Raw genomic sequence first — 14,281 nt, 5'->3', positions numbered from 1 at the left:
TTGGTTTTATTTTTTATTTTCTTTCTTTCTTTCTTTCTTTTTTTTAAAATAATAATTACTTTTTTTGTTATGTTTTTATATAATTTTAATAATTTTATGAAGGGTATTTTTGTCATTGTGGGACACATTGACATTGTTCGATAGTTTAAGAAGACATTGACACAATTATTAGTTTTGGGGCACATTAACAATTGGGTGGTCGTTTTGTAATAGGATTCTCTCCATTATAATTGAAATGGAGATCTAGAGCATCCAGTTAGTTATAAAATAAGAGTAAAATTGTCCAAAAAATCAAAATGACAATTTTGCCCATTGTTTTATAACTAACCGGATGTTCTCCATTTAATTTGAAATGGAAAGAATCCGTCTCCGGTTTAGTTAAAGGGTTATGTGTATTTTTTCCTAAAAAACATTTGTTTTGCAACTATAAAGGAATAGGTGGCATTTGTATAAATCCGGTAGAAGGAACTCCGACCCAGTTAGAAGGAAATCTTATTTTTCATTGTTTTTGTTTAAATCACAACACAAAATATGACCCTATATGTAACTCAAATTGAACAGAAAATATTTTAGGTTTCTAGAATTTTTGAACTACCCTTAAATAAGAGTGCTCAGTCGATATTATTCTTCAGCACAAAAACAATGGTGTCTCTAAGCTCTTCCTTCTTTCCGGTATTTCTCTTCCTGCTGTCAGCTTCCATGGCAGCTTCAGCTTTAACCCAAGAACAATTAACCCAATGCCTCTCTCTTAATTCTAAGATTCCAATTCCATTCGCCACGGCTTTTTTCACCCCAAACAATATTTCTTCGTTTACAACTGTCCTTGAATCCACTGCTCAAAACCTCCGGTACTTGCTCCCTTCAGCGCCAAAGCCTGCGTTCATCTTCCTGCCGGCGCGTGAATCCGAAGTTCAAGCGGCGGTAATATGTTCCAAGAAGCTCGGAATACATCTCAGAGTCCGCAGCGGCGGCCACGACTACGAGGGCTTGTCTTATGTATCAGAAATCGAGTCGCCTTTTTTCATTGTCGACCTGGCAAAGCTCAGATCCGTCAACGTTGATATAAAAGATAGTAGCGCGTGGATTCAAGCTGGTGCCACTATTGGTGAAGTTTACTATAGAATTTCTGAGAAAAGCCAGAGCCATGGCTTCCCCGCCGGTCTCTGCACCAGTTTAGGCGTTGGCGGGCACATTACCGGAGGCGCGTACGGTTCCTTGATGAGAAAATATGGCCTTGGTGCTGACAATGTCGTCGATGCTTGGATTGTTGATGCTAATGGCAGGATTCTTGACCGGAAAGCCATGGGTGAAGATCATTTTTGGGCTATTAGAGGTGGGGGAGGAGCAAGTTTTGGAATCATTCTTTGGTGGAAGATAAAGCTGGTTCCTGTTCCCCCAACCGTGACAGTTTTCACCGTCACTAAGAATTTGACCCAAAGCGCAACAGACATCCTCTACAAATGGCAACAAGTTACTGCTAATCTTGATGAGAATCTTTTTATCAGAGTCATCATTCAACCGGCAAACTCTGGTGTTAAAGGTGGAAGAACAGTAACAACTTCTTATAATGCTCTGTTTCTTGGCGGTGCTGACAGTCTCCTCCAAGTTATGCAAAAAAGCTTCCCGGAATTGGGTTTGACGCGAAAGGATTGTACAGAAACGAGCTGGATTAAATCCGTTCTTTACATTGCCGGATACCCAAGTGGAACAGCTCCTGAAGTTCTTCTCCAAGGGAAATCCCTGTTCAAGAACTATTTCAAAGCAAAATCGGACTTTGTCAGACAGCCGATACCGGAGACAGCGCTGGAGGGGCTCTAGAAAAGGCTACTGAAAGAAAACAGCCCGTTGACGGTATGGACTCCGTACGGGGGAATGATGAGCAGGATTCCAGAGTCTGCGATTCCATTTCCTCACAGAAACGGAACGTTGTTCCAAATCCTGTGGCTAAGCGCATGGCAAGATCCGAAGGAGAATGCAGAGCCGCATATGAACTGGATCAGGAGGCTTTACCGTTACATGGGTCCTTATGTTTCGGGGCGTCCGAGGGAAGCGTACGTGAATTACAGGGATCTTGATCTGGGGAGGAACAAGAACAAAAACGCCAGCTCCGTAAATGCAAGTGTTTGGGGCAGCAAGTACTTCAAGAATAACTTCAACAGACTGGTGAGAGTGAAGACTAAAGTTGATCCAGAAAACTTCTTCAGGCATGAACAGAGCATCCCACCTCTTCCACACGTAAAGTGAACTGAAAGTCTTCACTACAACAGACCTCTCTGTTGCTGTCTTTTTTTTTTCTTTTTTCTTTTTTTTTTTTTTTTGTGTGAGTGTGTGTTTGTGTTTCTCTCTCTCTTGTTTGTTGGAAGATATAAATGACTAAGTTTGTAATGTTTTATTAGTCTCAACTTTTGTTGAATTAATGACACTTTGGAGCAGTAAAACCAATCAGAACAAAAAAATTTCGTACAAAGTGGAAATCGATCTTTAAAAGCGGCATGTTTTTTAAGCAATTGCTGGTTGTTGGTGACTGAATTGTTTGGGGATTCTTTTGTGGTGGTGCTGATTTCATGCATGTTTGGTGGAAGTTGGTGGGTCTTTATCTCTTGTTGTTAACTGATTGTGCCTTAGGAGTTTGGATTTCATGTTAATTCTATTGAGCACCAATTGGTGCTTTGTTAAGGAACTTTTGGTGGTTGATGATGTGAGATATTATTCCTTATTTGTGGCCTTTATATCACATATTACGGCATTTGCTATGTTTATTATATTTTAATAAACAAATATACGGTATTATGGTTATTTCTATTAATTTAGATTACCGTAAATATGAAATCGTTTAATTGATTTCAAAAAATCAATTAACAATATTGTTTCCTTGATGGAAGGAATAATACGGTGTTTACCATATTGAGGGTTCCTAACCTAGCCTATAAATAGAGTACATGTGTACACCATCAGTACAGCCATCAAGCAAAAGGCATAGGTTAGAAGACACCTCATAATTTTATTTCTAGAAGTTCTTGTGAAGCACTTGAGCAACAATGACCGGAGGTAAGCCTAAAACTATTCTATTTTTATTTCCGCTGCGTATGTTAGGTTAAAATAATTTGTTTAATTATTTCTAACATGTGGTATTAGAACCAGCCTCTATACTATTTTGCTTAGCGTTAATTTTTGCTATGCGTTATAATCATTGAACCCAATAAATTTTTGTGAACATAATTTTTATCTAAAATTGTGTTTACTGGTTGGATTAAACAGCATGAAAATTTTGATATGGATATTTTTTCGATTATCACTATTCTTTGTAATGTGATGAACTGTGTCTATTTTGAATTGCCGTGTAAATTGTCAAACACAGTGACATTTATTAAATTTGGGCTGTGCTATTTATCATTTTGCTATAAAATTTACATTTTTTGCCCCTATATGTTCAAGCAACCTAAGAAAACCATAGTGAAGGAACACCCCCCCATCGTCACTGGCCAAGGTGACGCCGCAAGGCCCAACGGCGTTGTCGCCGTTTCTTGAAAGGAGAGGCCGCCCTTTGCGGCCCACTAGGTCGCCTGTTACAGCAACAACGGCGACCCTTGGGTCGCCCGTTACAGCAGCAACGGCGACCCTGAGTCGCTGCCAGTGCTCCAGCAGCGGCCTTTTGGCCGCTGCTTCCTCGGAAAATGGTGACCCATAAGGGTTGCCGTTAGCCATCAAGCAACGGCGACCCAAGGGTTGCCGTCAGTGCCCCAGCAGCGGCCCTTTTGGCCGTTGCTTCTCCAGTACACGGCGACCCATAAGGGTCGCCGTGGTCGTCAGAGCGGCGGCCTTTCTTGGCCGCCGCATAAGGGACAGCAGAAAGGCGGCAGCGCTGCAAAAGGCGGCGGCGCTGAAAAAGGGGGCGGCTAGGGTTTCTTTTCAGGTTTTAGGGTTTCAACCCATTTAGAACATGACGGGTCGGGTCGGGTCATTAATCAGGTAGGGTTTAAAACCCATAACCCAACCCGACATCAAGTGGGTTGATCCTTACGGGTCAGCCCAATCCAGAACTGGGCCTATTCAGTAATAAAAAATAAAAAAAAAATAAAAAACTTAGGTCTTGTGGGGTTTAGAGCTTGGGTTCACCAAGTGTAAAGGGCCTAAGGCCACATCCTAAGCCATTGGGCTATATACTTATTGTGCTTTTTTAATGCAATTTTATTTAGCTTGAGGTTTAAATTATTGTGTATTGAAATAATTGTTTTATTTAATACATAATTATATATTTGCCTTTTATATTGTTCAAATATAAATTGTTTGATGCCTAGACCTAAGGAATAACTAGCAAAACCTAGTATGTTAGTGTGAGTTTATGGTGTTATCTAAGAATGCAATGTCGGGGAAAGTTCTGGCAAGGAAAGTCTTGGGATTTAAGTGTGTCCGGGTGACCCCCCTCACTTTCCTGGGAGCTCATCTGCTTGCACCTTGGAGAATGCTATTTACCTCATTTACATGTTGGTTTGTCTTATTTCTAGGGTCATTTGTGGGCATCTATAAAGTTATTAGATGTTAATGAAGTCGCAATTATTATGATAATTTTGGGGAGCCACAGCATCCCAAATTTTGAATAATAATTGCATCAAGCCCATACATATGAACTTCATATAGAAAAATTAACATCGTGTTGTAATTAATTCATTAATTTAATTACTTATCCCCACATGGAAGTTTTTATTTTATTTTTATGACTTAATTAGAATAAGATAACAAATTTAATATTAGAAGTAAAAATCTCTCTTAGGCCCACAGGTACGGAGGATTTTATTTACTAATATTTAAATTTGCTTTTAGTCTTATTAATAAAGAGTAAATTTCATGCGTGATGCAACTTTTGCCCACAGGTAGTTTGAAATTTACTATTTAAATTAGCATTGGCTGATTTAAATTAAAGTCACTTTCATGGCACTTAAGTAGTTTTGTTTTTCCTTGGTTCTTGCAGCTATACCTGCTGGATTATTTGACGGTACTTTTCATGTTCCGAAACTTAATGGCAATAATTTTACTGAATGGAAATAGAACTTGCTCTTTACATTAGGGTGTTTGGAATTAGACCTGGCACTCCGAACGGATGAACCACCCGCTTTAACGGCTACCAGTACTGAACTAGAGATGGCTAAACATGAAAGGTGGGAGCGATCCAATCGCCTCAGCTTAATGTTTATACAATCTCACATTGCCAAAGGCATTAGGGGTTCCATCCCTGAATGTTCTAAGGCTAAGGATTTTTTGAAAGCCGTTGAAGCACAGTTTGTGAGTTCAACTAAAGCCCTAGCCATCACTCTAATGAAGAGACTATCAAGCCAAGCCTTCGATAGTTCCAAAGGTGTGCGTGAGCACATCATGGAAATGAGGGATATAGCAGCTCAATTAAAGTCCCTTGAGGTTGAGATTTCCGAATCCTTCTTGGTCAATTTGGTTCTCAACTCTCTTCCTCCTCAGTATGGTCCCTTTAAGATTTCATACAACACACATAAGGATAACTGGTCGATTAATGAACTCTTGACCATGTGTGTTCAAGAGGAAGAGAGGTTGAAACACGAGAAACCAGAAAGTGCTCACTTGGTTGCTCGTGCTAATGCAAAGACTAAGAAAGGCAAGGTTGCCCACCACTCCAAGAGAGGAAACAAGGTGTCATTCAAAGGCAATAAGGATGCTTGTTTCTTTTGCAAGAAGGAGGGGCACATGAAGAAAGAATGCCAGAAATATATTAAATGGCTGGAAAAGAAAGGTAATCTCATCTCTTTTGTATGTCATGAATCTTTTTTTGTTGAGGTTCCTTGCAATACATGGTGGATTGATTCTGGTTCTACAATCCACATTGTGAATACATTGCAGGGATTTCTCAAAACAAGGAAGCCGATAAGAAGTGAGCAACGTGTTTACTCGGGAAATAAATTGTTCTCACCAGTCGTAGCAGTTGGGATTTACAGACTTATTTTGAAAACTGGATATGTACTAGACGTTGAGAATGTTTTTTATATTCCATCATTTTCTAGAAACTTGATTTCTATTTCAAAACTTGATGTATTTGGATATGGTTTTTGGTTTATTAACTCAACTTTCAATATTTTTAGAAATAATAATTTTGTTGGTGGTGGAATAAAAATTGATGGTCTATTCAAACTTTCTTTAGATCCCAACTTTGAGAACAGTTATTTATCGTTGCATACTGATATTGGCATAAAGAGAAGCCTTGTAGATGAGAACTCCGCTTGGCTATGGCACAGGAGATTGGGACATATTTCCATAGAAAGAATCAAAAGATTAGTAAGTGATGGAGTTTTACAAACTCTTAACTTTACTGATTTTGGTACTTGTGTGGATTGCATAAAGGGAAAGCAAACCAACAAGACCACTAAAGGTACCAGAAGGAGTTATGAGATTCTTGAAATAGTACTCACAGATATCTGTAGACCTTTTTCTACTCCCTGCCTCAATGGTCAAAGATATTTCATATCTTTTATTGATGACCATACGCGATATATGTATCTCTACTTCCTAACTGACAAGACTGAAGCGCTAAATGCCTTCAAAACCTATAAGGTGGAAGTGGAGAAACAAAAGGAAAATAAAATCAGGATCGTGAGATCTGATAGAGGCGGAGAGTACTACGTTAGGTATACAGAAAAGGGACAAATGATCGGTCCATTTGCGCAATTCCTTCAAGAAAAAGGTATTGTTGCTCAATACACAAGGCCTGGCACACCACAACAAAATGGTGTAGCAGAAAGAAGGAATCGCAAACTTATGAACGTAGTTAGGAGCATGCTTAGTAATTCTGAATTACATTTGTTTTTGTGGAGTGAAGCCTTAAAAACTGCTGTGTATGTATTAAACCATGTTCCATCCAAGGCTGTCCCCAAGACACCTTTTGAATTATGGAAAGGATGGAAACCGAGTTTAAATCACATACACATATGGGGTTGTCCTGCTGAAGTGAGGATTTACAATCCAAACATGAAGAAACTTGACCCAAGGACAACCAGCGGTCATTTTATTGGCTATGCGATAAACTCAAAAGGATTCGGGTTTTACTGTCCTTCTCACAGTACTAGGATTGTTGAGTCTATGAATGCAAAGTTTTTAAAGGATGCTGAACCCAGTGGGAGTGCTCATCCACAAAGAATAGAATTAGTGGAAGCACGAGAGTTGGCCAAATCTCCTCCTCACAGAGGAAGATTGATTGTATTCAGGGAAAATCAGATTGATTGTCCTGAGCTACAATCAGTTCTAGAACAACCAGCTCATAAAGAACAGGGAGATCAATTTGATCCTCCTGAGCCACAACCAGTTCTAGAACAACCAACTCATACAGAACAAGTTCAGAATGAGTCTACTCTCCCATTGCAAAATGCAGAGGAAGTGGAATTAAGAAAATCCTCTAGAATAAGGAGACCAGCAATCTCTACAGATTATGTTGTATACCTCCAAGAGTCTGACTTTGATGTTAGACCTAAGGATGATCCAAGTATGTTTTCACAAGCCATGAGTGGGGATAACTCCACATTATGATACGATGCCATAAAGGAAGAGATGGAATCCATGGCTAAAAACCAAGTTTGGGATCTCGTTGACTTACCAAAGGGAGCTAAAGCCATAGGCTGCAAATGGGTTTACAAAACCAAAAGGGATGCTTCTGGTAATGTTGAACGATATAAGGCTAGACTTGTGGCCAAGGGTTTCACTCAAAAGGAAGGCATTGATTATCACGAAACCTTCTTTCCAGTATCAAAAAAGGATTCATTTAGGATAATCATGGCATTAGTAGCTTATTTTGACTTAGAGTTTCACCAGATGGATGTGAAAACAGCCTTCCTGAATGGGGATCTTGATGAAGAGGTTTATATGAAACAACCCGAAGGCTTTGATGATGATAGCAAGAGAGCTTGCAAGTTAAAGAAATCTATATATGGACTAAAACTGGCCTTTTGTCAATGGTATATTAAGTTTCACAAGGTTATTACCTCATTTGGATTTATTGAGAACCTTGTTGATCAATGTATATACCTTAAGGTCAGTGGTAGTAAAGTGATATTTCTAGTCCTATATGTAGATGATATTTTACTTGCAAGCAATGATTTAGGTTTGCTAAATGAAACTAAGCAGTTACTCTCTCAAAGCTTTGAAATGAAGGATTTGGGTGAAGCCTCTTATGTCATTGGCATAGAGATTCACAGAGACAAACAACAAAAAATATTAAGACTATCTCAGAAGGCCTACATTGAAAAGGTTTTAGAGAGATTCAAGATGAGTGACTGTAAGTTTAGTGTGGCAACTATCTCTAAAGGAGAAAAATTCAGTAAAGACCAGTGTCTGAAAAATGAGTTGGAACAACAGCAGATGAAAAGTATCCCATATGCATCTGCAGTAGAGAGCCTGATGTATGCTCAAGTCTGCACCAGACCTGATATTGCATTAGCGGTTGGAATGCTGGGACGGTACCAAAGTAATCCAGGATTAGAGCATTGGAAAGCTGCCAAGAGGGTCATGAGATACTTGCAAGGAACCAAGGGTTACAGTTTGACTTTCAAACACGCTGATAGTTTGGAGGTCTTTGGGTATACAGATTCAAACTTTGCTGGATGTGTAGATAGTAGAAAGTCTACTTCAGGATATATCTTTCTTCTAGCTGGAGGGGCTATATCTTGGAAAAGCAGCAAGCAGACTATAGTTGCTACATCTACTATGGAGGCAGAGTTCATTGCATGCTATGAAGTCACTACACAAGCATTGTGGTTGAGAAACTTCATTGGTGGACTAAAGATTGTCGATTCAATAGCAAGACCCATTAAGATTTTTTGCGATAATTCTGCTGTAGTTTTCTTTTCTAAGAATAACAAAAGTGGAAGCAGAAGTAAGCACATCGACATCAAGTATCTTAGTGTTAGAGATAACATTAAGAGACATGAAGTTTTCATTGAGCATATTAGTACAGAATCAATGGTTGTGGACCCCATGACAAAAGGTTTACCGATAAAACAGTTTAAAGGTCATGTGGACCATATGGGACTTGTTGATTCATTTTGTACTCATTTTTTTATCTATAGACATAAAGTTATTGTAATAAAGTTTATTATGCACATTTATTATTTTTTATCCATGAGCATAAATAAAGTTGGACCCGAATGACTTATAAGAAGTTCATTCATAAAGCTTAATTATCCATAAGGTACTCACGTAAGGAATGGTTTACATTGTGATACATGGAAGGGACGACCTACTTTATAATGGTTTTACTGCCATGATTCATGTGAAATATTTCTTAACTGAGTTGGAGGATTCCATAAGAGATTGGCCAAACTAAAGAACCTAATACCATAAGGTCATGTGTCATAAAGGCCAAGTGGGAGAATGTGAGATATTATTCCTTATTTGTGGCCTTTATATCATATTACGGCATTTGCTATGTTTATTATATTTTAATAAACAAATATACGGTATTATGGTTATTTCTATTAATTTATATTACCGTAAATATGGAATCGTTTAATTGATTTCAAAAAATCAATTAACAATATTGTTTCATTGATGGAAGGAATAATACGGTGTTTACCATATTGAGGGTCCCTAACCTAGCCTATAAATAGAGTGTCTGTGTACACCATTAGTACAGCCATAAAGGCATAGGTTAAAAGACACCGCATAATTTTATTTCTAAAAGTTCTTGTGAAGCGCTTGAGCAACAATGGCCGGAGGTAAGCCTAAAACTATTCTATTTTTATTTCCGTTGTGCATGTTAGGTTAAAATAATTTGTTTAATTATTTCTAACAGATGATTGTTTGGGTGTTTGGCCGGTTGTATCTGTGCGTCTTGGTTGTGGATATTGGTTGGTTGAAATTTTGTTTTCAAGTAATTTGGAAGGGCTGGTTTGGAGGGACTTTGACGGAGTTTATAGCTATGGGCTTTGATCAAGTTGACGAGTGATTTTGATAGGTATTTTTGGTGGAATCCGAATTTTATAGGTATTTTTGGTGGAATCTGAATTTGGTTTCGGATTTGTGAATTGGTTCGTGTTTACTTGTTAAAGGTTAAGTTTAATGTTTGTGATTGTGTTACTAGTGTTTTGGGTTTATTTGGCAACTCTTGATTCCTATGGCCGTGTGATGTATAGTTGGATTGTGGTTCCTCTTGGGGTCACGACAAGTAATGGAGCTTGGGGTTTTGTTTGGTGGTTCCTAGGTTAAGTCTTAGAGTGTTTTTTTGGTGAAATGTGGGCTGTTTTGGTATAGTGTCCCTTAGGGGTGATTTTGAACAATAGTTGAATGATGTTTGAGCATTTGGTTATGTTATGAGCGTGGTTTGTTTAGATTTTAGAAAAGTATGGGGAATGATTAATGTATAAGGGCACTAAGACAATATGATAAACGGGCAAGTGTTAAGCGTTTGACTCTAAGAGTCAATGGTCAGAATGTTTATCTAATTAGAAATAAGTTAAGGAAATAAGTATAAGTTGGAAGGTTTGTAGAAACACATGAATAGGCTCCGGATTTATTTAATAATGTAATTATATGACTAATGCGTCTATTTATGTAAGATGAAATACTTAAGTGTGTTAGACCACTCACAGCAGCTTATCTAAAATAGCTAATGAAAATTCATTTCTATTAGTTTAGCTAACCACTTTTCAACACCTTTCTCCATCAGATTATCTAAACTTCACTTTATTTTACTAAAATAATTATTTTTATTATTTATTCTTTATTTATTTTTTTTTTTTGTTAAAAACCAATCTCGACGCTGCCCCACGCATCTCCATCTCCACGCAGCCACGCGTCTACACTCATCTCCACATGACCCATGGCCATGAATTTTTAACTAGAAAAAATCCCATTCTCCGACAAATTCTCCCCCAAGCCCTAGCCGAGACCCGACGATTCGGCGTCGGAGAAGACGCCACCTAGGCACCGCCGGTGGATGCGGATAGCCTCCTCCAGCAATCCCATAGCGCTAGAACCCACAGCTTCATGAACTTGAATATCATCCTCTACCGACAGTGTTACAGTTTGCTCCCCATAGGGACCAGTTGCGATCGATTCATGTACTTCTTCGTGTTCCTAAACACATGCGGCTTCAGGAACCATCCCTGGCCTCTTCTTCTTCTTCGAACCAGAGAGAGACGCAGAGAAAACGAGAGAAGAGGAAGAAGCGGAAAGAAAGCGAGAAAAAAAAAAAAAAAAAAAAAAAAAAAAAAAAAAACAAGTAGATTTGTGTACAGTGCAACGCCTCATGTGGCGTTGCACTGTTCACAAATCTCTACTAACGCCATTTTAGCTTTGCTTTACATAAGCTGATGGAGGTGAGTTTTAAGCAAAAGTTGAGCTATTCTAGCCAAATGAAAGAAGTAGCTAACCTGCTGGGACTGCTCTTATGAGACTAGGTTTAGCTAAATAAGAGTGTGATAAATAAAGCTTAATAGTTAATATTGATAATATAGTAACTAAGTACCCAATTCACCTATCCAAGTACACTAAGTATTTTAGTGTATAATCAGGTTAGGTTTATGCGTTGTATGCATATATGTATGTATATGTATACATATGCATGTATATGAACCAAATATACATTGCTAACCTAAGTGAATAAATAACAAGCCATCAAGGGTTTGACAATGGTAATATGACGTAATAATAATAAGTAGATAAATAAAATAGTAAACATAACTTAAGGATAATATGGATAAAATATGAACCTAAACCTAAACGTTAACCTAATAATAGCCTAAGGTATCTAGTTAGCTTTAGAAGCGGGTAACGTGACATGTGAGCACACGAGTAATTTATGTGTCATAGAGTATAGAGTTCAATAGCATAGTCTAACGTCGTATATGTTTGCAAGCTCGTGTCATAATTAGAGACTTCGACTTGTTCTCCAATGTAGAGTTCAAGTAACTAGAACACGGCTGAGATGTTGGAGTCAAGAGTCCAATGCAGCCAAGGCAAGTATTCTACTCACTGAGAAACTATTGTTTTCATATATTAATGAATTGCCAAATATATATGTTGTTTTATAAATCTGAACCAACTGTTTGTTAAATATAATTGTTTTGGATGATTTGAGTACTTTCGAGTATGTTGAAGTGTTGAACCTATCAATGATATTTTGGAGAATTGTATATTGTATGTGGAGTGTGGAATGAATTATGTGATTGCGTGCTGTGGTTAGGAATTTTGTAGACTATGGTTGCATTGTAAATGATTGGGATTTTTAGTATGAGTTATAAAAATTGGGACATGATGCATTGCATGCTTAACGGCACAAATCTTGGGATACAGTCCATGTTCTCTGGAGTTACGGACTCGACGTTAATATGGGATACGGTCTCTTTTCTCCTGGAGTTACGGACTCTATGTTCTATGGAATATGGTCCCTGTTCTTTGGGATATGGTCCCTGTTCTATTGAGATACGTGTCTCTGTTCAATCGGCATATGCATACATATATCATGGTGTGTTTGTGTGCACTATTTTAATGATATGTGATAAGTGTCGAATGTTGCACATTTAAGCCATTTAACTTGCATATGTTAATTTCTTAGCATTGTTATTTGTTTGATTTTGTGTTGTTTTATTTTTTTCAAGTTGTAAATAAATATACAATTAATTCCATTGATTTTGGGCTTAAAGCACACTGAGAAAACCTAGAAGGTATTGGTAAGTTTAACCAATCATAGTAGAAGACTTATATGATGTGGTTACGTTTAATCAAATCAAATAAATGAAATTTCTCCAATAAGAGTCAAAATCGGATTGGATTCAAATTTAAATTATGCACACGTCTCAGTTTTTGGATCATAACTTTTTGTTCAAATCTCGGATTTCAATAAAACATTAAACAGATTTGTCAGAAATAGCTTTTTCCTAATTCGGACATTTACTATGTAAAAATCGCCCCGCAATAAAAGATCGCAAATCTGGACAAATTTGGAATCGTTTTCCTACTTGGATTGAATTTTCAATCTCCTACTTGAACTAAGAGACTAAGTTTTTATTTTTGTTGGATTTCTAGGGCTTTTAGGCCTCTCCTAATTTCTATAAATAGACCCCTAAGCTTCAATAGAAGGTGTGCTTAGCTTTAGACAGAAAATTCTTCTTGGAGGCTTGACAAGTTGAAAAGGAGAAGAACATGGCAGGAGGCCATCCCAGGACCACGATGAGCGGTTAAATTTGTAATAGGGTATTGATGTAGCCATTTCCAAGTAACAATGATTTAATTGTATTTTAGTTTGGGATTTTCTATATGCATGGTGGTTGTATAACTGTGAGAATTGATCTTAATGTTTATATTTAATCATTATGAATTTCTTATCTTGTCTTAGAAAGTCTTTTATATTGATTGAACTCAATCCTTCATATTTTCTGTGATTATGTGAATGATTGTTATACAACAGTTTTAAATATGATCAAGAGGGTTAGATAAGCCATGCGTAGGGAAGACGGATTGCACTACACCATAGTTTAGTGTAATTTAGGTAGACAGTTCGTACCAACCGAAGATAGGTTATACTATTCCATTGATTGTGTGTATCCTATTAAAGACGTAGCTAATCTATACCTAGAAAAAACGGGTCGTACTGCATCTTAGTGGTTAGGTGGACGATTTGTGCCAACCGAAGATAGATTATACTTATTCTTTAAAGGTAATTTCTTGATTGTTCGAGTGAGACGAGTCCTATATCATGCAAAGTATGAATTTTTCTTGTTAATTTATGATTGAGCATTGTTATGCGATGAGTGGTGAAATCAATTCCCCATTCTTTCTCTCATCCCTACTCTTTATTTTTATGTCTTTACTTTTATGCATTTAACTTAGTTATAAATAAAATAAAGTCAACCTTATTTTAATTAAATTATATTTAATCTCGAAGAGCTTCATAAAAACTCCTACGCAATCCTTGATGATCGACACCCTCGGTATAGCCCTATCCTACATGGATTCATACTATTGCGAGTGGTATTTTCATTATTAATATTTTTGTACACAAAACGACCACATCAATATATATATATTTTTATTTGCATGATTTAAGAAGCATTGAGTTTGGATGTGCCTAGATTTACACATTGTTCAGAGATTGGAATATTATGTCATGATATAGTAGACAATTGTTATTTAATCTTCAACAATGATGTGCTTGTATATTTGAGTCTCACTCTAGCGCTAGCATGATCACACTGATGCTCAAAAGTAATGAGTCTCAATGTATTCAAGCGTAGTGTTACCGATAACTAGGAATGCAAATGTCTTTGTATAA

The 14,281-nt window shown here is 37.4% G+C and overlaps 1 protein-coding gene and 1 pseudogene across 1 annotated transcript; both read left to right on the top strand.

Annotated features, from left to right (window-relative positions):
• Positions 1-642: 642 nt before the first annotated feature.
• On the top strand, positions 643-2,474 carry LOC133882060 (monolignol oxidoreductase AtBBE-like 15; annotated as a pseudogene).
• Positions 2,475-5,139: 2,665 nt separating this feature from the next.
• Positions 5,140-5,900, top strand: LOC133881079 (uncharacterized). The gene is made up of 2 exons (XM_062320043.1): positions 5,140-5,671; positions 5,866-5,900. Exons 1-2 carry the CDS (start codon positions 5,140-5,142, stop codon positions 5,898-5,900), a joined length of 567 nt encoding a protein of 188 aa, XP_062176027.1.
• Positions 5,901-14,281: the final 8,381 nt, after the last annotated feature.

The sequence above is a fragment of the Alnus glutinosa genome, chromosome 11, assembly GCF_958979055.1.
Source record: "Alnus glutinosa chromosome 11, dhAlnGlut1.1, whole genome shotgun sequence".
NCBI lineage: Eukaryota > Viridiplantae > Streptophyta > Magnoliopsida > Fagales > Betulaceae > Alnus > Alnus glutinosa.
The sequence above is the reverse complement of the archived record's forward strand: the minus strand, read 5'-3'. Positions and strand labels throughout refer to the sequence as shown.

What these genes read in the sequence shown, in the direction of transcription:
- LOC133881079 (XM_062320043.1), top strand. Translation starts at nt 5,140, where the DNA reads ATGGCTAAACATGAAAGGTGGGAGCGATCCAATCGCCTCAGCTTAATG. An exon ending in AAACAAGGTGTCATTCAAAG is followed by an intron (nt 5,672 to 5,865) that starts GCAATAAGGATG and finishes AATACATTGCAG; the next exon opens with GGATTTCTCAAAACAAGGAA.